At 37.3% G+C, this 23,335-nt stretch overlaps 2 protein-coding genes across 2 annotated transcripts; one reads left to right on the plus strand and one right to left on the minus strand.

The window, feature by feature from the left end:
* The first annotated feature begins 9,640 nt into the window (after window positions 1-9,640).
* Window positions 9,641-10,863, plus strand: LOC136320813 (olfactory receptor 5AR1). The gene has a single exon (XM_066253962.1). The coding sequence runs from the start codon at window positions 9,867-9,869 to the stop codon at window positions 10,803-10,805; it is 939 nt and encodes a 312-aa protein (XP_066110059.1). The 5' UTR covers window positions 9,641-9,866; the 3' UTR covers window positions 10,806-10,863.
* A 9,738-nt stretch (window positions 10,864-20,601) lies between these two features.
* Window positions 20,602-21,540, minus strand: LOC136319696 (putative olfactory receptor 2B8). The gene has a single exon (XM_066252829.1). The coding sequence runs from the start codon at window positions 21,538-21,540 to the stop codon at window positions 20,602-20,604; it is 939 nt and encodes a 312-aa protein (XP_066108926.1).
* Window positions 21,541-23,335: the final 1,795 nt, after the last annotated feature.

Below are 23,335 nucleotides of genomic sequence, written 5' to 3' on the forward strand. Positions count from 1 at the left end.
AGCAAAAAGTGAGTTGGACTTGATGTCAAGTCAAAAGACATCAAAAGACTGTATGGAGTTCTAGGTTTGCTGCTTACTAACTAATGATCTCAAGAAGAGTAACTTAATATTCAAAAACTAAGATTACTTCTGTCATTAACCATTTATTGGATAATTACAGGGACTTACCTTTCAGATGTATCTCCTTTATTGTTTATAGTAAATACATTTATTTACATATTAACTTCCTCTAGACACAACTTCTAGAGAAAAACCACAAAATTTATTTCCCAATTTCCATTAACTATTCCTTCACAGAACTAATGGAAAGAATTAAAAAATACCATAAATTAGTAAAAATAGTCAACAGTGCCAAAAAATAAAAATAAAATAATTGAATCTCCTGAGTGTGTGGGAAACTTTAAAAAGTAATTTTCAAGGGAAAAAAACAGAGGATATTTCCAAGTAGGTAGCATGGTTTTAACTCTACCCGACTTTCCTAGTGCCAGCATCTACAGAAGAAAAAAAAAAGGCAGGTAAATATTGAGAACTTTAAATAAACCCTCTAATATTGAAAAAATCAGGTTGTAAAACTGAGAAGACATCTCCGATGAAAGTAATAAAACAAACCACAGCAGAGTAAACCTCTACCTAACACTCAGATTCACAGGATCCCAACAGAACCAGATGAATATTCTGGACACCATACTAGATTTGGGGAACAATTTAACAGCAGGTCATCTGATGGAAATAATATTAACCTCATGCAAAGTGAAATGAACCCAAATGCATGGGGCAGGGGGGAGGAAAGAAAACTTAAAATAGATACCCAGTCTAGATCTTCTAAGTAAAAGTTTAGGCAACAACTCCAGTGCAATTCTACTCAACTTCCCCTCCAAACCCCTCTTCAAACTCACATAACTGAATAGTAGATAAAACTGCACTAGTCCAGCTGTCGAATCATATCTCAGAATGTTCCATTCTTTATCATTCACAGCAAGAAGTTATTTGATACCTGTCCAAAATTAAAACATGAAACCAGAGTAATCCAAAACCTGTGCGACCATTGGAGACAAAGGATCTATTTAATACAGTTGGGTTCCATTCTCACAGACACTGCCATAGGCAGAAATGTCTGTTCATGCTCTGCTCCACCTAGTCTCCACTGGGATAGGGGCTCAATACCCCAACCAATAATTTATACTCAGTGCTATAAAACTATCATAGTGTCATTGTATGCGTGATTTTATCTGAACCTCACCACAAATCAGTGAGGGAGATAAGCAGGTATTCTCACAAGAGTATTAATATGATTACCTTTGTCAGATGAGGTCAGTAAAGTACAGGGCTTCCTCAGCTACTCACTGATGAATCTTGGGATAGAACATAGGTGTCTTGAAGTCAGATTATTGTTGCTCCTCAACACTACATTGCCTCACTTTGTATTCCACTGGACATATATACAGCCCAAATTCTCTCCCTTGAAATAATCTTGCTGTATGAATATCAAAAAATAGCATCTCCAGAAGGAATTTAAAATAATAAATATTTTCCTTTGATCCTCAATCAAAAAGTTTCCTCAGAGTATTATTCTCACAAAAACAGTGGGGAAAAAAATGTCACAGACATTTTATGTGTGTGCTAGACACCTAAGGAAGGTAATGGTGAGCAAACATGACAAGTACTAAGAAGTACTATATGATGGTGATCGTTTCCTAGGCTCTCCAAGCACTGTGGTATATATTTTTCCTGCATTATACTATTCACATCCTAATAGGCAATATTATAAGTCTCTTTTTGTACATGAGAAATAGGAGATACAAAAGATTAGTGAATCTTGCCCAATGTCACAGAGTTAACCTAATGGAGACTAATTTATACCCACCCAGTGCAACTCTCATTCTCTTAACATGTGAGGTCATTAATAATAATAATAATAATAATAATAATGGATTTAAGCACTAATATACACAACAATTAATTCTGTAATTCTCAGAGTTTTGTTAATATCTTAGAATACATTTAGTTACATTTTTAAAATCCATATATCTCATGAGGGGGAAATATAATTACAGTAGCTAAAGATTGTTTTTTTTTCAAATTTACACCTATTAATTTTCATTATTAGTAAAATGCCATTTGTCTTATATCTGGTGCTGTGAATTACATGTTCTAGTTTTTCCTCTACCCTAGCAAACATGCTTCCTGCTTCTCTGCAATATTCCTGCTCCTCCTGCTGAGGTGCTATAATCAACCATCTAGTCCAGAGATTCTGGGTCTGTGTTTTTAATTTCTAAGAGTTTGTGGAAATAATAATGAGATTTCCTGAGAATTGTTTGTATTCATAAAGGCCTTAAAATCATATTTACTTCTGCTTATACTTCTCTTAATGACTTAAAAATCTTGTATTAAACTTTCTTAGCTACTCAGCGCTCTTGGGACTTTGGGGTCTCTAGGTGATCATGTAATGGAGTGAAATGCTAAGTTTCTCTGGCTCCATCTTCGTTCCCACTGTTTTCAGGCTAATAGCTTCTGTGTAGTCTTGCAGGTAGACATGCTAATCATTAGAGGAAATCTGTCTGCCCCTTATGTTTTACAAAAACAGCCACTTACCAGAAGCTGCCTCTCCTGAGGAAATAAGGAAAATATGTACATAAATGATGATTATTTAGCAAAGTTTTGCAGAAACCTTGCGATGGGACTCACATCAACCAGAATCAACAGACTGCACACAATCTTCCTCTGATCCCTGCTGGTGCCCAGATATCTGTGGCCGTCAATCACCTCTTCCCCTTCAGATTTCCTCTGCACCTTGGCATAAAAGAAGCCTGAACTCTGTACTTTTTAAGATGAGAAACCAGTAGGTCTTCCATTATCTTGATTGGTACCTTCTCAATCAATAACATTTCCTTATTCCAAACTCTGACATCTTGAGTTTTAGTCTTTTAAAGCTTTGGGCACATGGACTTTGGACTTGTAACAATTGGACCAATTAAAAGAATTGTGCATTTTTCTTCAGTTCAGTGGGTTACATAAATGAAATATTTTTTCTTACCTTTCTTAACACCTGGACTTTTATTTGATCACATTGCTTGTTCCTATTCAATGCCTAAATTCACACACACAAAAAAAAAGACAGGAAAAAAAAGATAGCCTTCTTTTTAGAGATAGCACTCACTCCAGGTTAGATGGTAGGTGCAGCTGGAATGGACTTTAGACATCATCCAATACAGAGACAGGAAAACTGAAATCCTTCACACCTTCTCTGTCCTAAGAAAGTTACTCTGCGTTTTGCAGAGGTTGAGTCCTTCCTTCTTTTACTTTCCCTTAGAGATAGGTCTCCCAGTTTATTATATTATGGTAAAATACATTTTAAAATATAGAATATATCCCTGCAGAGGAGCTCTACTATTATTTGAAGTTAGGTACATACAATGGCAGAGCCTCCAGACCAGACTGTGGAAAAGGCATCCTGACTCATTTTAAATAGGATGTATCTTTTGTTCTTCAGTCTCCGGGGACTGTATCCCTCATGTCACCTCATTTTAATCTACTTGTTTTTCCTCTCTGAAACTAAGAAAATCAGATGTCCCTTCCACACTTTTCTACTTTACCCTCAGGACACCTGGGCCCAGTAAAGAGTGAATTTTCGGTCTCATTTTTCAAACAACTATTAAGCATCCTTTTTCTGTATCCCCGATAGTTGGCGTATGGTCCTACGGGAAGCATAGAAAGAATACACAAAACGGCAGGTTATTTCTACCTCTGGTCTTGCCTCCTGTGAGGACTTTGTGTGCATATAAGTCATGTTACCCAAGTCACACTGAGGAGCTGGCTGAAGAGGTGCAGGCAGGTAGCGAGAATAAGGGCCGCTTTGGCTTTCCATCCTGGCTCTGTGTCTCACCGACAGTGTGACTTTGGATATTTTACTAAATCTCTTAATGCCTTAGCATTTCCATTTCTGATTGAGAGTGCTAATGACTGGGATGACTCTGATAAAATGAATGAATATGAGTTGCCCCATCAAATGCATAGGGATATATGATTAACAAAGAGTTTCCCCTACTTTGACACTATTCCCTATTGTCCAGAGTAAGAAATATATAGTTATCAGCTATGTAGCCTAGATGGAAACTAACCAGGTTTCCATTTGTCCCATTATATTTTTCATATAAAAGACCCAAAGTCTGAAACAAGTTGATCTGTATCCGATGGTGATTTACATTATTTTTGCCACTTTGAGAAGATATTCTAATTAACGTGTCTCTCAATTCTGTTTAATCAATGTGATTTTCACTAAATGTTGGGGAATACAAAGATTTAAAAGATGCGCTGCTTGCCTGACCAGGTGGTGGCGCAGTGGATAGAGCATCAGACTGGGATGTGGAAGACCCAGGTTCAAGACTCCGAGGACACCAGCTTGAGCGTGGGCTCATCTGGTTTGAGCAAAATGCTCACCAGCTTGGACCCAAGGCCACTGGCTCAAGCAAGGGGTTACTCTGTCTTCTGTAGCTCCATGGTCAAGGCACATGTGATGAGAGGGCAATCAATGAACAACTAAGGTGCCACAATGAAAAACTGATGATTGATGCTTCTCATCTCTCTCCGTTCCTATCTGTCTGTCTCTATCTATCCCTCTCTCTGACTCTCTCTCTGTCTCTGTAAAAAAATTAAATTAAATTAAATTTAAAAAAGAAAGATGTGCTGCTTTATCTCTAGTAATTCAGGCAAGATTTGAATTATTCTGGTTAAGTCTTAACTCCCCCCTATTTTCTATTGGCACCTTAGAGGAAAAATACAGTAAGCTTTGACCAACACAGAGTCTGAAACATAATTGGCAAACAATGAAAAGTTATTTAATAATTAAATAAATAACTTTTCCTCAATTGAGTGTGAATTAGTTTTATATAAAAACAAACTGAGCCTGACCAGGCAGTGGCGCAGTGGATAGAGCGTTGGACTGGGATGCGGAAGGACCCAGGTTCAAGACCCAGAGGTCACCAGCTTGAGCGTGGGCTCATCTGGTTTGAGCAAAAGCTCACCAGCTTGGACCCAAGGTTGCTGGCTCAAGCAAGGGGTTACTTGGTCTACTGAAGGCCCGCGGTCAAGGCACATATGAGAAAGCAATCAATGAACAACTAAGGTGTCACAACGCGCAACGAAAAACTGATGATTGATGCTTCTCATCTCTCTCCGTTCCTGTCTGTCTGTCCCTGTCTATCCCTCTCTCTGACTCTCTCTCTGTCTCTATAAAAAAATAAAAAAAAATAAAAACAAACTGATAAATTAAGTGAGATTAAGTTTTGTGTAATTGAAGAATAGATGTAGGTTGGAAGAAAGATCACATGGCACACACACAACTAAGAGGTGAGGGACACAAGATGTCAGACCCTAGCAGATAACACTGTAGAATGAAACCACTGGGTACCAAAGCAGTAATTAATCATGAACAGGCTTTGTGGTAGGTGCTAGTCAGCCCCAGGCTATGAAGGAGGAAATCTCAAAGGCTTCAGAATAAGAAAATTTCTAACCCTAGCTTAAATGTCATTCAAAGAGATACCAGAGGATGCAGTATCTTTCTGCCACCTGGATTAGTACCATCAGAAATTAGGCTACAATGTGATCTCTGTGAAACATTCTGAAAATTCATACTGAACCCAGAGATTTGTGCTTGGTACGTAAGGTATAAACCATTGGCAGGTTACAATGATCTTTCAATAGAGAACCACGGGCTCTAAAATCCATTAAGCAAGCAACATTTATTGATCAACTAATAGTAGAAATGTTGCCTAGTTAAGATGCCTTTAGCTTATGTTTTAATGTGAGTTATGAATTACAGTAACAATCTGTTCAGCAAGTCCTTTCCTATATCATAATTAGAAAATACTAGGGGCAAGTAATAATAGCAACTACTATTAACTAGCCATGTATCATTTGCCAAAGACATGCATTTTCTGATTTTTATTAAGCACCTTCATCACAGATAAGTAAATTGGGGCCTTGAGAAATAACTTATCCAAATAGTTAATAGAGATCAGAACTGAGATTCAAACACAGTTTTTCTTTTTTTACTACAGATTATGCATTGCTAACCATTTTGTATTACTACAGCACCTAAGTAGCAGAGTGTGTGAAAAATATACTTCTATGTTAAATATGGATAACACATAAACTACAATAATAACTAATGGCTTAGATATTGTCTGGGCAAGATTGACTAACTCAACCTGACCTGTGGTGGCACAGTGGATAAAGCATTGACCTGAAACACTGAGGTCGCCAGTTTGAAACCCTGGCTTTCTTGGTCAAGGCACATACAGGAGTTGATGCTTTATGTTCCTCCCCCCTTTTTTCTATCTCTTTATTTTTCACTTTATCTCCTCTCTAAAATGAATAAATGAAGAAAATATTTTTTAAAAGATTGACTAATTCAGAAGTTATGTGTATCATAGTTGTTATGGTTAATTTTATGAACAATTTGACTACGCTAAGGGATACTTAGCTAATAAAAACACGTTATTTCTGTTTCCTTTTGTATCTTTCTGAAATTTTACTTTTTTTTCACAGAGGTAGTGCATATTTTTTTGTCTGGTTATGCTTAGATCTTTCATATTTGTTAGTCATAAATGAGTTTCTTCCTTTCCACATAAATTCCCTAACAGAGATTTTTGTATAGTTGAAGTTGTTAGGTTAATTTTACATTTTGCTAATTTTTTATTTGAATGTCTCTGGATGAGATTAGCAATGGAATTGGTAGACTGAATAAAGAATTTCCACCCTCACCAACGTGGGTGGGAGTGATCTAAATCTCACAGTTATGGAGATTTTAAATATATATGCAAGCATTTTCTTTTTCATTATGTAGTGATGCCTCACCAGTTAGTTACTAAAATATGTATTATTTTGTTATAAATTATTTAATTTTTTTCTCTTCTTTAAATTTTTTGTGTAGTTAAATTAAATAATCATTTCAGAAGCAGAAGGGTCAAGATAACCTACTAGCTATAAAAAGATGTCCTTTGAGTCTGGAAGGGTACAGCTTTACTCTTCTAGAAGACACTTACATACTAGTCACTAGCTATAAATAAATTTTCATTCAAATAGGTTTTATAGCTGCCAAAATCAAGAAAGGAGAGAAAAGAATTAGCAAAATGTAAAATTAACCTAATAACCTCAACTGCACAAACATCTCTGTTAGGGAATTTATGTGGAAGAGAAGATCTCATTTATGATTAACAAATATGAAAGATCTAAGCATAACCAGACAAAAATATATGCACAACCTCTGTGATAAAAAAATAAAGTAAAATTATAGGAAGATGCAAAAGCCGACTTGAAGAAGTATGAAGGCATACATGTTCTTTGATAGCCAGACTTAATGTCATAAAGGTGGCAGTTCTACTTCTTTAATTCACAAATTTAATATTGTCTCTATAATACTTGTGGGAGTGCTGGTCATCCTTTATGAAGAGTAAGCACCATTGGTTATCCCATATACTGCTGGCTACTATATGTACATTTAAATACGACCACTCCATATAGCATGGAACATATCAACCTCTTTGAAAGAAGTTGCAGTCATCAGCAAACAGACCTTTCTAACTTTCCATCAAATCACACCAGATAGGCAGCTTAGGGCTGGTAAAGGAGTTCAGGCAGCCCTTGTGGTTGACTCAATAATCATAGCTAGAGTGGTTCATAAGAATTCCCTTGTGTTTCCTTCTTTTATTATTAGGGCTGACGGAAGAGAAGGTGAATCCTTAGGGGATGACAACTCATCAAATCTTTGGGTCTCCTATGAATACAGAAAGAATTTCATCATATTTCTTCTGAGGATTATTTGTGGTTGAGACTTAAAATACCTCCTGTACATAGGAGCAAAGATGGTATGAGTAAGCAGTTCAGAGACAACTGCCAGAGTGACTCACTGTCTTTGGATACTTCTCAGAGTATTTGTTCAGTATAACCCATCAAGAGAAGAAGAGACATTCAACCTCTTACCAACAGATAGAAATCAGGTCAGGTCACAGGTCAGTATTTGGGACAGAATGAGAAAGTGATGTAACCTATGGGAATGGGGCTTTATACCTCCCAGTGATCCTTTGAGCATGGGTTTGTTTAGTATAAGGTCTATGCCGTTTTAAACTTTCAAAAGGAAATGCAGACTGTGGGTTTGGCTTTTAGGTATCTCGTAATAAGTCTGAATCATAAAAATTCTAAATCTGAAAAGCTCCATGGAGTTTGCATTCGCTTCCCCATCCGTTTCATAGTTAAGGAAGCTGCATCTAGTACAAGAATTCATGAAGTTCAAAACTATAATTACTGGGGAAAAAAAGAACAGTATATAATCAAGATTATAAACTCTTGCTTCAGTATTCTTTTCATTTAAACATATAATAGCAGGTGATACATCAAAATCTATAATATTGTTTGTCTTTATTTACAATATTTTGATGTTATTTTTTAATTGAGTTTATTGTTAACTAAGAAATATGCTTATTTACTCATCAATCCACCATTTCTTCTAATGTCAGATTGGTCAAACTTTAGTTACATGTTAGTCTCATGTAGATATACATATAATATGCACTACTACCTTCATATATTTAAGATGGGGATCACTAATTTCATCATTGCTAGGATTTAAGATAGCCTATTATAAATATCCACCCCCATGAAAGACACATTATACCATCTGCTTTCTTGTCTATTCTTAGTAATAAAACAATTAAAGTAGATATCTCTGACTTCTGCCTTCAGACTTAGATAGAGGATGCTACTTATTTCTTAATTACATCACTTGTTTTAGTGTGGTTTGGTTTTTCCCACTTCCTTTTTAGAATTCTTCAATGGACCAGATACAGCTAAAGAGAAAATAGTTTGACAAATCTATGCACCTGCGTGACTACAGAGTTAGATAATGCTTTCTTTATTCCCAAGTGAGGGATTTTTGAATTGTAACTTTGAACTGGGCTGTGCAACAACCTGTTGGCTAGGCAATAGAACTGTCCAAAGACACAGCTGGTCTTCACCCGAATTATACCCCATGCCAAAGCCCTGGATGCTTCTAAAGATCAGGAAAACCAAAGGACTAAGTCTTTGTTCATGCCCATAGGCAAGACAGGGGGAAAAAGGCAGGCACAAAAATAAATTTCACCTTCATTAAATCACATAGAGACAGGAGAGAATAAAGTGAAGTCGAGTCTCAAGTCAGACAGAACCAGCTCTGTGACTTAATGGTTGTTTACTTTGTTAAAGTTACTTAATATCCAGCTTGTTCTTGGTGGTACCTACTTCACAGGGTTGTTGAGAGGATGAAATTAGATAATACGTGTAAAGCACTCAAAGTTTTGGCCTATAATTAATACTCAGTAACTCTTGCTTTTTCAAAGTTATTATTACCACTACCCTTTCTAATATTGTTCACATTTTGCTCCAAGTATTACACTTTCTATAAACATGTGTATGAGTGGATATGATGTGTTATACTTTGAGATTCCTGGTTGGCTAATTTTTTAATTTTTGTGCCTATATGCAATGAGAGTTAATATTTATTCATATCTGTGTTCATATTTGCTTTGTTTTAGAAAGAAAAAAGGGACACTCATAACTGGTCTTCTTACTGAGTAGTAAGATAGATAAATGTATAGACCAGGTCATGCATAGGTCCCATATGACAAATGAGCTCAGAGCACCAAGGTCTATGGAGAAGCAGAATTTGCCATCCTGAGGACACTAACATCTTCTATTTTGACTGGATACCCAAGGAGGACAAGCAACCATCACCTATGAGTTACCCTATGAGTCACAGAATCTAATCACAGAGAAGGCTTTTAAGGATCACTCCAAACACTAAACCAAAACCAGGCACAACTAAAATTGGAAAGATGGATAAAGAAAACCACTCAATGGTGACTGAGTTTATCTTTATGGGCATCACGCAGGATCCTCAGCTACAGATTATCTTCTTTGTGGTCTTCCTCTTGGTCTACCTGGTCAATGTAGTGGGGAATGTTGGTATGATTATCCTGATCATAACAGACGCTCAGCTTCACACACCCATGTATTTTTTCCTCTGCAATCTCTCCTTTGTTGACCTGGGCTACTCCTCAGCCATTGCTCCCAGGATGCTGGCTGACTTCCTAACAAAGCGCAAAGTTATCTCCTTCTCCAGCTGTGCCACCCAGTTTGCTTTCTTTGTGGGTTTTGTGGATGCTGAATGCTATGTCCTGGCTGCCATGGCCTATGACCGTTATGTGGCCATCTGTCGACCCCTTCACTATAACACTCTCATGTCTAAGCGAGTCTGCGTGGTTCTGATGCTGGGCTCTTATCTGGCTGGTCTGGTGAGTTTAGTAGCTCACACTTCTCTCACCTTCAGTTTGAGTTATTGTGGTTCCAATATCATCAACCACTTCTTCTGTGAAATCCCACCACTCTTGGCCCTCTCTTGCTCAGACACCTACATCAGTGAGATCTTGCTTTTTAGTCTGTGTGGCTTCATTGAATTCAGCACCATTCTCATCATCTTCATCTCCTATGCTTTCATCCTTATTGCCATCATCAGAATGCACTCAGCTGAGGGCCGCCTGAAGGCTTTCTCAACCTGTGGGTCTCACCTCACTGGTGTCACACTTTTCTATGGCACAGTCATGTTTATGTATCTGAGGCCAACATCCAGCTACTCCCTGGATCAAGACAAGTGGGCCTCTGTGTTCTACACTATCATTATACCCATGTTAAATCCCTTGATCTACAGTTTACGGAACAAGGATGTGAAAGCTGCTTTTAAAAAACTAATCGGAAGGAAAACTCAAAAAAAATAAAAATGTGTTATTATCAAGATAAATGATAGTACAATAGTAAGAAAATGGTGTTAGAAGATAAAAAATGAAATAACTTCAATAAACACTATCCAAGTTACCATGTATTTGTTGAGTGAATCTTAATTTTAGTAGCTTGTTCTACAACCTTTAACTCTATTATCTGAAGGAAATTGAAATTAATATTTTTGAAAGACATACTGAGCAAAATTTATTTTTTTAATTAAAAAAATGGAGATAGAATTTGATAGGGGAAATAAATAGCCAATCACTCGTAAGCATATTTTTTTCAAGGCCACAAGAAATGACAGGTCTGAATGTTGAATATTTCTCTACTTTGAAAGGAAGTCAGAGAAAATTTAGTTAAATACATGGGGAATGGGGCTGCTGTGAGAAATAACTTTACTCAACCCAGCACCCATGCACACATATTTAGCAAAAACTAGGAAGTGCTAGGTACAAGCCAGGTTCTGGAGACTGCGACTGTAAGTACATTTTTTTTTCAAGGATTTTGCTGTACTTCCAGTTACTGCATTAATTCTCTGAAACTGCTGCCACCAATCATCAAGACCTTTTTCCTTTCTATCTTCAGTCTGGCAAGTGATTGGTTTTACCAGATAATCCCTGGATCCCTTTGATCTCTGCCTAATCTTTAAAGGTGTAATGTGTAAATTTTGTCAACTTCACATACTGTTATCCTTTCAGGCCTCAGGGAATCCATTGGACTCTAGGACCCTGTGAAAGATGATAATGTCTACAGGATTTGTTTCCCTAAAATTTTTCTTACGCCTTCTTCTCCTTCTCTTCTGATCTTAATTAGACCTTTGTTTTTTCCTTGGGAGCCAGTGGTCTCCATTCCTCTGTCATCATACCCAGGTCCTTATTAGAGAATAGTCTTATTAACTCTGATGTATCAATAAATCTTTTTTTCATTGTCTCAAAGCTACAAATTTCTAATGAAGAAATAGGAATGTCTGCTATCAATAATAAGTTAAGGTAAAAGACATATCTGGAGAGACCTAAATTTTTCTCAAATATGCTGAAACTCCATCACATCATCAGTTTTGAATATTTACAATCAGTAATCTTTCTACTGCAATCTTCCTCCAGTGCAATGTATTCAAATATCAGTGGAACACAATGCTTGCCCAAAAATGTAGAGCAAACCCATTCATTATAAAAGATACCAAAGAGTTATAGAGATAAAAGACCCAGTAGTTACCAAGCTTTTTGATGGGTGTCATTCTATAAGAGTGGCAAAGGTCCCATTTAGTTGGCTGTCTGTTTGTTTTATTGTCAGTTTCTCTTGCTGTGCAAAAACTTCGCAGTCTGATGTGGTCCCATTCATTTATCTTTGCCTTCACTTCCCTTACCTTTGGAGTCAAATTCATAAAGTTCTCTTTATAATCAAGGTCCATGAGTTTAGTACTATGTACTTTATTGTTTCAGGTCTTATATTTAGGTCTTTGATCCATTTTGAATCAATTTTAGTACAAGGGGACAAACTGTAGTCAAGTTTCATTCTTTTGCATGTGGCTTTCCAGTTTTCCCAGCACCATTTGTTGAAGAGGCTTTTTTTTTCTCTATTGTGTATGACTAGATAAAGATGTGGTACATATATACTATGGAATACTACTCAGCCAAAGAAATGATGAACATCAGATCATTTTACAACAATATGGATGTACCTTGATAACATTATAATGAGTGAAATAAGTAAATCAGAAAAAACTAAGAACTGTATGATTCCATACATAAGTGAGACATAAAAATGAGACTAAGAGACATGGACAAGAGTGTGGTGGTTACGGGGAAGAGGAAGGAGGAGAAGGAGGGTGTGGGGGGAGGGGAGGGGCACAAAGAAAACCAGATAGAAGGTGACGGAAGACAATTTGACTTTGGGTGATGGGTATGGAACATAATTAAATGTCAAAATAGGCCCTGGCCGGTTGGCTCAGTGGTAGAGCGTCGGCCTGGTGTGCAGAAGTCCCGGGTTTGATTCCCGGCCAGGGCACACAAGAGAAGTGCCCATCTGCTTCTCCACCCCTCCCCCTCTCCTTCCTCTCTGTCTCTCTCTTCCCCTCCTGCAGCGAGGCTCCATTGGAGCAAAGATGGCCCGGGCGCTGGGGATGGCTCCTTGGCCTCTGCCCCAGGCGCTAGAGTGACTCTGGTCGCAACAGAGCAACGCCCCAGAGGGGCAGAGCGTCACCCCCTGGTGGGCGTGCCGGGTGGATCCTGTCTGGCGCATGCGAGAGTCTGTCTGACTGTCTCTCCCCTTTTCCAGCTTCAGAAAAATACAAAAAAAAAAAAAAGTCAAAATAACCTGGAGATGTTTCCTCTGAACATATGTACCCTGATTTATTAATGTCACCACATTAAAATTAATAATAAAAAAAGAGTGGCAAATGCCAGTTTCAAAATCATCCAATCATATCATGAATTTTCAAAAACACATCCCTGGTGCTACTTTATGGGAAAAGTACAGAAGCTAATAGACATATGTAAGGTTGGCAATCAAGAGATTCAGCCTTCAGATCCCTTTTTTATAATCCAAAGTATAAATCTAGATGCTCTGTGAAAAATAAGAATAAAGGTGCTCTAATTCCATTAACTAAACTATGTTAAAGAGAAAATCACAGGCTAAAAATGTCATAACTTGTGGTAAAGCCCTGTGGGTGAAAAAAAAAAGAAAGAAAGATGGGGCCACAGACTAAACTTGACAAGCTCCGGTGAGCCCTGCAGGATGGCCTTGTAAAGTAACCACACAGGATGGTCTAAAGTTAAAACTTTCTAACTAAAAGCAATTCATGGTGGCTATCATGTGCGAAGGTGGTACTTTTCTGTAAACAAAGGTCAATGCTTACCTTCATGGAGACTGTTTATTGTCTTCCGCATCTACAATAACAAAACTGATAATATGTCTTTGAAGTATAAGGGTCATCTTCTTTCCCTGCCCTCCCTCAGAGTGGGCATTCCACCCGAGCAGGAACCAACAAACCCCTTCATTGTTGTTATTATCATGTTAATTAACTATGAACTATCTTGTTCCTGCCTATATAAAAGAAGTTTTAGTATATACAATTTTACATTTTATCCAATCCCAGAGATTTCCTCACTTGACTTTCTCTTTCCTCCCTAATCTAATACTAATTAATGTCATGTAACCCCTTTATGTCTTTCCCTTTGATTCTAAATGTTAAACCTAATCCGGAGGGACCCGAAACATTGAAGACACGAACAAAGCTTTATTATCTAGCTTGGCCAAGCGGCGGCAACTCCAAACAGAAATCTGAGGGAGAGTGCGCCGGCCCTTTGTTCTACTTGGTTTTTATAGTTTTGTAAGTGGGAAATACAGAAGCAAAAATTTTAATTAGGAGCCCTTTACCACTATTGGTTATAGTTATATGTCCTTTAACATGATAGGACCATGTTCAATTTGCAAGCCATACATCCTTTTGGAGAAAACAAAATTTACAAGTCAACACAATGGCAGAAAGATATATTTTTACATATTAAAAAGGCATTCCCATATTATCTAGTGTTCATCTGCCATCTCTGTCCAGAGTCACACGTTTTAACCACACGCATTTACATAGGAGAGGTAGTTTCCATGGGGACAAATGCCTGCAAATGGCTCATAGTTATAAGAAAGGTTTATTTTGGCTTTTCTCTCCTTGCACCTGGTTAGCCATTCACCCCTTTCCCCACAGGTGTGGTGGAATGTCTGGGGATCCATGTTTTCCTCCCCTTTGCATTTACAATACAATGCCAATCACACAGTACAGAGACTATTCTCACAATTTCTCTGCACACCTTAACCCAAATTAATAAAATGTTCTTCAAGCCCTCCAAAATATTAATATTAATTCTGTAGCTTTTGGTACTTTACAACACCTGCAGGTGAAGTGGCTCAGTGGCTCCTCACTAATATATAAAATAAATGGTAAAACTGCCACTTTCCAAAGCATTTTCTCAATGTGTTAAGATTTTGCTTCCCAGAAATTATAGACTGTTTGGCTCAAATAAACTCATAAAAAATTTCTTACAGGTTTGGAAATTCGTTACAAAACCAAGACTTAATGCTTGACTTGGTTGCTGTTTTAACCTCTCCCAAAAATATAATCTTGAAAAACAAATCTGGAATTTTTAAGTCAACACCGATGAGGTAATCTCACTCTGGCCAAGCCATCCCCCATAAAAAGAAAAGGCATCTGCACAATAAAACCCTTTGCAATTCTCTTTACCCCCAAAGAAAGATGGCTTGGTCTAAAAATAACTCTAATCTTGTGTTAATAGTTCCCTTACCCCCCACCCTTCTTCCTATAAAAATTTTCCATTTTGTACAACCTCTGTGTTCACTCTATTACTTGCTGTAAAGCCAGAAGCCAGGGCCACTATCACAGCAGCCCGGCCCATGCAGGTTCACATTGGATTGGGACAGTCGGTAAAGAAACAATGGAGCCAAAAACTGATGGGCTGTCATCTTTAATTCTAGCTTGCACCTGGTGGGCAAGTAAAAACACACACTAGGCTCCAAAACCCACTCACATTCAGTGCTCACAAAGCTACTGACTTATCCAAGCTTCCTAGAATCAAAGGTTTCTAGCTCACCAGACTTATTCACCTCTGTTCCCCATCTCCTTCCTTCTCTCTACACAAACTCTGCACTAACTGGCTTCTCACTCAACACTCCACCATCTTGGCTGCTTCTCCTGGCCACATGGCCTCTTTTTGCGCTCCTCTCTGCTCTCTCCTCTAATGATAATCTCAGGAACCAAGAGCGCAAACTCCTGTTCTGCCCCCACTTTATAGTGTAGAAATCCAATATACAAAATAGGGAAGTCTCTAATACAAAGTCACTTATCTGGGGCATGATGGGATTGTACCAACCCACATCAAAAAGGGTGGGAAAGGCTTAATCCCAAAACCAAGCCCAGGCTACAAGGATTCTGCCTGCCCACAGCCCGCCCCCAACACACATTAATATCACCTGGGCAATGGCCTCCACGTGGGCAGCATCATCTTTAACAAAGTGAGCATAATACTTTTTATCTGCCCAACATAAATGTAAAGCCAGTTTGGGCAGAGTTTGTGCAGGGAGAAGGAAGGAGATGGGGAACAGAGGTGAATAAGTCTGGTGAGCTAGAAACCTTTAATTCTAGGAAACTCGGATAAGTCAGTAGCTTTGTGAGCACTGAATTACTGGGTTTTGGAGCCCAGTGTGTATTTTTACTTGCCCGCCGGGTGCAAGCTAGGATTAAAGACTATGGCCCACCAGTTTTTGGCTCCGTTGTTTCTTTACCGACTGTCCGAATCCAATGCGCACCTGCATGTGAATGGCCACAATGGTGGCTCCTGGCCTTACACCTACCATTTTCTAGTTCCATTATTTATTTACTTTCTGTCCAAATCCAAGGAGAACCTGCATCTGGATGGCTGAGACAGCTGCAACAACTGGCCATACAATCTTTGAATCTCATTTTTACATCTCAATCAGTGACCTTGTTGAATTGTTTTTTTTCTCTTTTTTTTTTTTTACAGAGACAGAGAGAGTCAGATAGGAACAGAGAGAGATGAGAAGCATCAATCATTAGCTTTTCATTGCAACACCTTAGTTGTTCATTGATTGCTTTCTCATATCTCATATGTACCTTGACTGTGAGGCTACAGCAGACCGAGTAACCCCTTGCTCAAACCAGCAACATTGGGTCCAAGCTGGTGAGCTTTGCTCAAGCCAGATGAGCCAGCACTCAAGCTGGCAACCTCGGGGTCTCGAACCTGGGTCCTCTGCATCCCAGTCCAACGCTCTATCCACTGCGCCACCACCTGGTCAGGCTACCTTTAATTCTTAATTGATCATTGTACCTAGTCAATGACCAAAGCACTTAAAATCTTAAGTTCTTAAAACAATTATTAGAGATAGGCATTAATTCATTTTAAAGATATTAAAAAATAAAGCTCAGATAAATCAACAAACTTATCAAAGTGATAAAACCAAAAATTGATCCAAGAGCCAACATTCATGCTTTGGATTATGCAGAAAGAAGCCCTTACCTAAGCTGTGCTATTTTCTAACTATGTGATTTTGAGTAAGTTACTTGTCTCTGTAGAATTGTACTTATCATTTGGCATTTTTCAAAGGATATGCAAAAATCTCTGTAAGTAATCTGTCATATAAAAATACTTGATAAACTGTTGGACCAATGAATTTATAAAATTTGTGTTTTTTTAATTTGCTCACTTTTATTGTTAAAAAATGGCGCTGTGCAGCCAGGTATGTGCTTGCCTTCAGTGCAGGGCATTTGATTACAAATTGTCAATTGCATTTCTGCTTGGGAGGGGCTATTGTTTTGCTAATATTTTCTTGAAGAAGGGTCTTTGTAGGCCCAGCCAGTTTTGCAGGGAAAGCAGAGAGAATGAAGAGTGCTGAAGAAGAAGCCACCTTCTGCAGAGGAGGAGAAGGTGTGCAGATGGGCAACCAGAGCTGAGGGGCTTTGCGAGTTCTGCTGAAATTTATGGGGCCTTTGATTTTAGGAGAAACCAGAGAAGATTCTCCTGGTTGTGAATCCGGAGAATTCATCAGGGCTTTGGGAGCCCTGAATGAAAGGAAACTGTTTTCCCTTTCTGTTTTTGCTCGTTGGCTGGTGTGAGACTTTAATAAACAAATAGCTCACCATTTTTTGGCTCCATTGTTTCTTTACCATCTGTCTGAATTCAACGTGATCCTGCATGACAGTGGCAGCCACTGGCCCTACATAAACATTAGTTGCTTCTATTTTTCTTCATTTATATTTTAAACATGTTCAATTATGCTATCAATATGATGCAACAAAGTGAGGAAGTTAATCGTTTTTCCACATAGTTGGTGGTAGAAGCATATATATCAACTTAAAATGGCAAGAGAAAAATGGATAAATTACTTTGGTCTTAGCCTAACCCCACCAACAATTATTTCTGATAAGTACCTTAATATCTATGTACTTTAGTCTCTTTATCAATAAAATAGTGGCTATATATTCACCTCTTATCTATCTTATTAGTTTACTCAAATAATAGATCAACAAATGCCTTAAATTTGAAAAGGACTGAATTCTTTTTTATGCATTAAAATTCATGTCCAGCAATAAAATCATAGCAAAGGTAACTAATTGTGTTAATCATGTTCTGGAAGAGATTGTATAATTAACAAGCTCATGAGGGGGGTGGGGAATAAAATAATAAAGATGTTTAAAAAATAAATAAAATTTTTTAAAAAATCATGTTCTGTATTATAAACTGTAAAAATTATATAAGGGGTTTTTTTTTAGTCAACAAAGAGTTGTTAATGTGAAAAACAAAATTTGATGCAAAAGTGGTTAAAAAGGGAGATCTCAGAGTAAGCTAAAGTTTAGATTCAATTTTGAGTCCTCCATGATCAAGTTATGTAACCTCAGGTGAAGTTTTTTTTTAAAACAATACGTTTTGTGACGTGGTGGACAATATGACTGTGTGTGTATGTGTGTGTTTCCTGACTTTATATAATTTATACTAATAGGAAGATAAGCTAAATGCAAATATCTTGTATCACAGAAGAAGTAGTAATAAATGGGGAAAGAAAATTGCTAATGAGATGCTTTAGAGGCTTGCACTAGAAAGACAGCATTTCCTCTTGGGAGATCAGGGTATCTTTGTGGAGGAGGAAACATCAAAGTTGTTTTTGAAACATAGCTTAGAAACGGAAGAGGGAGGCAAATGAGGTCGGGGATGCCAGAAGAAGGGAACATAGTAAACATAGGCAAAGAGGCTGAAATAATGGGACATGCACATGGGCCATTTTGGCTGGGTGACCAGTGGAAAGGTTTGGTGATGGTAGTTCAAGATCTGGCACCAGTTTAAGGACATAGGAGTTTACTGACTGGAGAATAGTGAGTTTATGGTTTCTGAATTATGGAGAAGATTCCTCTTTGCATCCTAAAATTCTGTCACATATCCATCAGCAGGTCAACCTTTGGGAAAACCAATATAGCACCATCGCCCTTAGGCTGGTATATCTGAGTACACTTCAGTTAGTTCAGGAAGGTTTCAGATAGTTGCTTTTTTAAATGGGGTTTGTATAAAACTCTTACATTAGGTCTAGGTCTAGTATTCTTCCAGGGGAGGAATTTAAACTGAAGGTTCTGCCTTCGGTCTCTGCCTTGGAGAAGATACTTGGAATAATTAACATCGCAGGTTCCTTATCAGTTCCATAGTTATCCCTCTTTCATAAGTCAGAAATTATAAAATTGCCAGAGTACTTTTTTTGACATTCCAGGTCCTTTTCCTCAAATCACCTCTAGTATTTATTTATATTATACCACCCTATTCTCTTTGTTCAAGAGATTCTCCTGTAAAAAGTATTCATTTAATGACCCTCTCATTTTTCTACATCTATATTTTCTATGCAGCTCACTTTTCTACATCAACAGAGAAATGTACAGTATTGTAGAAAATTACATGTGTGATCATAACTTAGGCAGAGGTGTAGAGAACCTCTATAAAGGGTTGTATTCATGTCTACATTCAGTCTGGTGTTTTGATTAGATTGCTCAGTTAATATTTAGACAAGACTATATTATGAAGCACTTGTTGAAAACTTCACATTTGCCTATGACTCTGGTGAGCTGAATCTTTGCAAGGTCAAATAGGCTATAGAAGTAACTATAACATGAATAAGTAAATGAAAGGGTCAAAAGAGGAGATGATATCAAAGAAGTAGTTTAGCTTTCAAATTATGCTAATAGAGTGATATCAATGAAGAATAATTTTGTTTCACCATGACTTTCTTCCCTTACAGTATTTTACAATCCTCATACTACTAACTGGACACTAAATTATTATTTTTTTTTTACTTTAAAAAGAAATACACCTATTAAGAAAGCTGGTAATATGACTTATGATAGTAGTGGTCCCTATACCTACAGGGATGACATTAAAACCTTTCAAAATTGCATTATTGTTTTTAAAATAACCAGCCAAAACAAAAAAAAGAGTGAAAATATAAAGCCATTATACAAGAAATTTTGAGAGATTTATAATATATCAATTTCATAATAAATTTATAATACATCTACCCTAGAGATAACAGTGGTAGCTAGATAGAGATAGAGAGATGATAGAAAGAAATAGATAAATGATAGATACATACATTGACATTTCATCAAATCTTTTGCTCCTGATCATTATTGTCCTCCCTCCATACAATTAATCTAAGACCACCAGGAAAAAAACTGTAGTCAAATAAAGTCAGATTTATTTGCCCATTTTAAAAAGGAATACCATACACCAGAATTTACAGAAAGGGTAGAGTTCAGTTGAAAGTTAAATGAAGCAATTTTTTGTAAAGGTATAAAGGACAAAGTCGATTCATGGTCTTGTTTCCTTGAAAACTACAAAATTAGGACAAATGTGAGATGTTTCCAAAAACTTTATCGGAAGTTCTGTACCTGAGTTTATAGATCAAAGTGCTTTTGATCTTCCAGACAGAAGTAAGATCTTTCACCTGATTGATGCAATTTTAAGTAGTTAATTTCAGATAGTCTATGATTTGGAGAACTAAGATTTTATAAAAATAAGGAAATAGTAGTCACATGATGAAGGGAATTGCTCTGACACATTAAAGCTGTGATTAGTTCTTGGAGAAATTCTGTTGAGTTTGTAGCTGAAATTATGTGCATTTTGTGAATGACAAAGAAGATATTGACTGTCCAAACTACTTTTTACTCTGTCATTTTATAATCAGAAATCAATTATTTTAGGTGAACAGTTAATCTTAATGCCTTACTCAAAGCTTTCCTGTCTTTTGTCTCTCAATAGCTCTTCTTAAAGCACCTTTCACATCCTGGTTTCTTAGGCTATAGATCAAGGGATTGAGCATGGGTGTGATCACTGTATAGAACACTGCAATGATCTTTCCCCCAGCCCTGGAGGACTTCGACTGGGGTCTCATGTACATGAAGATGGCAGTTCCATAGAATAAGGCCACCACTGTCAGATGGGAAGCACAGGTAGACAATGCCTTGTGCCTCCCAGAGGCTGACTGCATCCTGAGAACCGACAGAAGGATTTGGGCATAGGAAACAACAATGAGGAGAAAAGGAATGAAGACAATGATGATACTGAAGATAAAAACAACCATCTCAGTAAATGAGGTGTCAGTGCAAGCCAACCTCAGGACAGAGGGTACCTCACAAAAAAAGTGATTCAAGACATTAGGGCCACAGTAAGGCAAACTCAGAGTGAGCACATTGATAATCATGGAACTCAGAAAACTACTGGACCAAGAAATAGCTGCCAGTTGGACACAGGTGTTTCGATCCATAATGACGGTATAATGAAGAGGATGACAAATGGCTGCGTATCTGTCATAAGCCATGACACCAAGGAGAATGCATTCAGTCATTCCAAAGGACAGGGAGAAGTACATCTGAGCAGCACAGCTGGAGAATGGGATGGTCTTCTTTTTTCCCACCATGTTAGACAGCATTTGTGGGACATTGGTGGATGTGTAGCAGATATCCAGAAAGGATAAATTAGTGAGAAAAAAGTACATAGGAGTTTGGAGACGAGGTTCTATATGGATGATAGTGATGATAATAATATTCCCAGCCACCGTTAATAAATAGAAGAACAAGAAGATAATAAAAAGAATGAGAAGCACCTCTGGCTGCATTGAGAGCCCCAGGAACACAAATTCAGCCACAGTGGAGTTTGTTTTGATCATATCCGTTTTTCAAGTCTCCTGCTTCTTACAAAGCCATCCACAACACCTGAAGAAAACATTATATGCCCTGCATGTCATACTGTTAGAAATTTAAGACACAAATAAAAGCAAGAAGAAGGTTTGGTCTGAGGTTATATCTTGAGTATCTGAGTTTACTACAACTGGAAAGCTTTGCTTCTGCTTTTAGATGAAATAGTCTTCTGATGAATTTTAAACTCATACAGAGTATAGTTAAGCTGGTATTCTTGCCTTTTTTTTTTTTAAGGAAACACTGCTTTGTCACTTTATAATCTTTCCAAACCCTATTTATTCCTCAAAGCCTTCCTCAAGCCTTACCTTTCCAGAAAGACCTCATCATGTCTTTGTTTTACACCAAACAATAAAGCAGCATGATGCAGCACTCAGGTAAAAAGCAGTGAATGCCTTTGCTTTGTGTACTGTTCACTAACCTATATGTCAGTGTAGCAACAGCAGCCTGGCTTCTTCTGGATCACCTGATGCCACCTTCTAGTGCTTAGACAGCCTGATATGCCAAAGAACCAAGACTGCACACACCAACAACAAAACCAGTCACGGAGAAAGCTCATTGTCAATTCTCTCCTCATCACCACTTCTGTACTTTGAGGTCTTGCATAGTTTCATTATGTATAGATAAGAATAATGCTAGAATCAATTTTGTGAGGATTTTGAGGATTATATTAAATAATGTTTATAAAGAAGATGATGCTTACCTGTAGAAAGCAATCTACAAATAAAAATTATCTATTATTAATAACCCTAATAACAGAGTTATGCAACACATTTATCTGAAATTCATTAATAATAACCATTTCAGAAATTAGTGAGTAATAATATTATACTCACTAATTAATATTATACATTAATTAAATTAATATTATACATTAATTAAATAATACTACATAATATTAACATATTATATATTAGTAAATTATAATTAATATGTTAAATTCAGACAAATTAAAGTTAGTAGGTTTATTCACTGAGAGGTCCTTAGCTTCATCCTGTGCATTTTTACTCTTAGTTTACGCAGAGTTAGTATGTTTGATTAACTGACTTCCAGTCTGAACTAGATTAAAACCAATGATTTAGGAAGATCTGGGGTAACAAAAAGTCCTAGAGGGAGGCACACACAATAGCAAGAGAAGCTGCCAAACCATTTATCCACTCATTCAGTTCTTTCTTTCTTTTTATTTTTTCTTCCTTTCTTTCTCTCAGAAATGTCTTTCTGATAATCTAGTACGTACCAGATGCTTAGCATCTGCTAGTAAGCACAACAGATATTGTCAATACTTTCATAGAGCTTATAGTCCAGTTGAAAGTTGTGATGAACAAATTGATACCCGAGAGCATGAGGACTCTTCTCAAGAGGACATTTAAGAACCAAGTAGGTGCATGTCATGAAAAAGATTACGTTATGCAAAACATCCTTTTTCAAATAGTTTTGATTCATTTATAATACACTTTAGAGGGCTTTCTTACAGTTTCATTTAAATCATGGATTTTCTAATCAAATACTTCAGTGAACTGGCAAGCTAAATCATGTAAAGTATGAAGTCCAGGGATGAAGAAGCCTGGAAAAAGAAAAGAGAAAATGAGTCACAGTCCTGCTTTCATCAAATTATGAGGAGGTAAAAAGGGAAGAGAATAGGTTACCGAGTTACCTTCCAGGCCTTCTAAACAGCATTTAGGAAGTTCTGCTATGAAAAAGAAATGTTTTGGTGATTTTTTTTAGGAGTGATTATAATGACATCTGCAGTGAGTTTTAGATGACATA

Source organism: Saccopteryx bilineata, chromosome 1 (genome assembly GCF_036850765.1).
Source record: "Saccopteryx bilineata isolate mSacBil1 chromosome 1, mSacBil1_pri_phased_curated, whole genome shotgun sequence".
Lineage (NCBI taxonomy): Eukaryota > Metazoa > Chordata > Mammalia > Chiroptera > Emballonuridae > Saccopteryx > Saccopteryx bilineata.

Coding starts and splice junctions, on each gene's coding strand:
- LOC136319696 (XM_066252829.1), bottom strand. CDS start 21,540: ATGATCAAAACAAACTCCACTGTGGCTGAATTTGTGTTCCTGGGGCTC.
- LOC136320813 (XM_066253962.1), top strand. CDS start 9,867: ATGGATAAAGAAAACCACTCAATGGTGACTGAGTTTATCTTTATGGGC.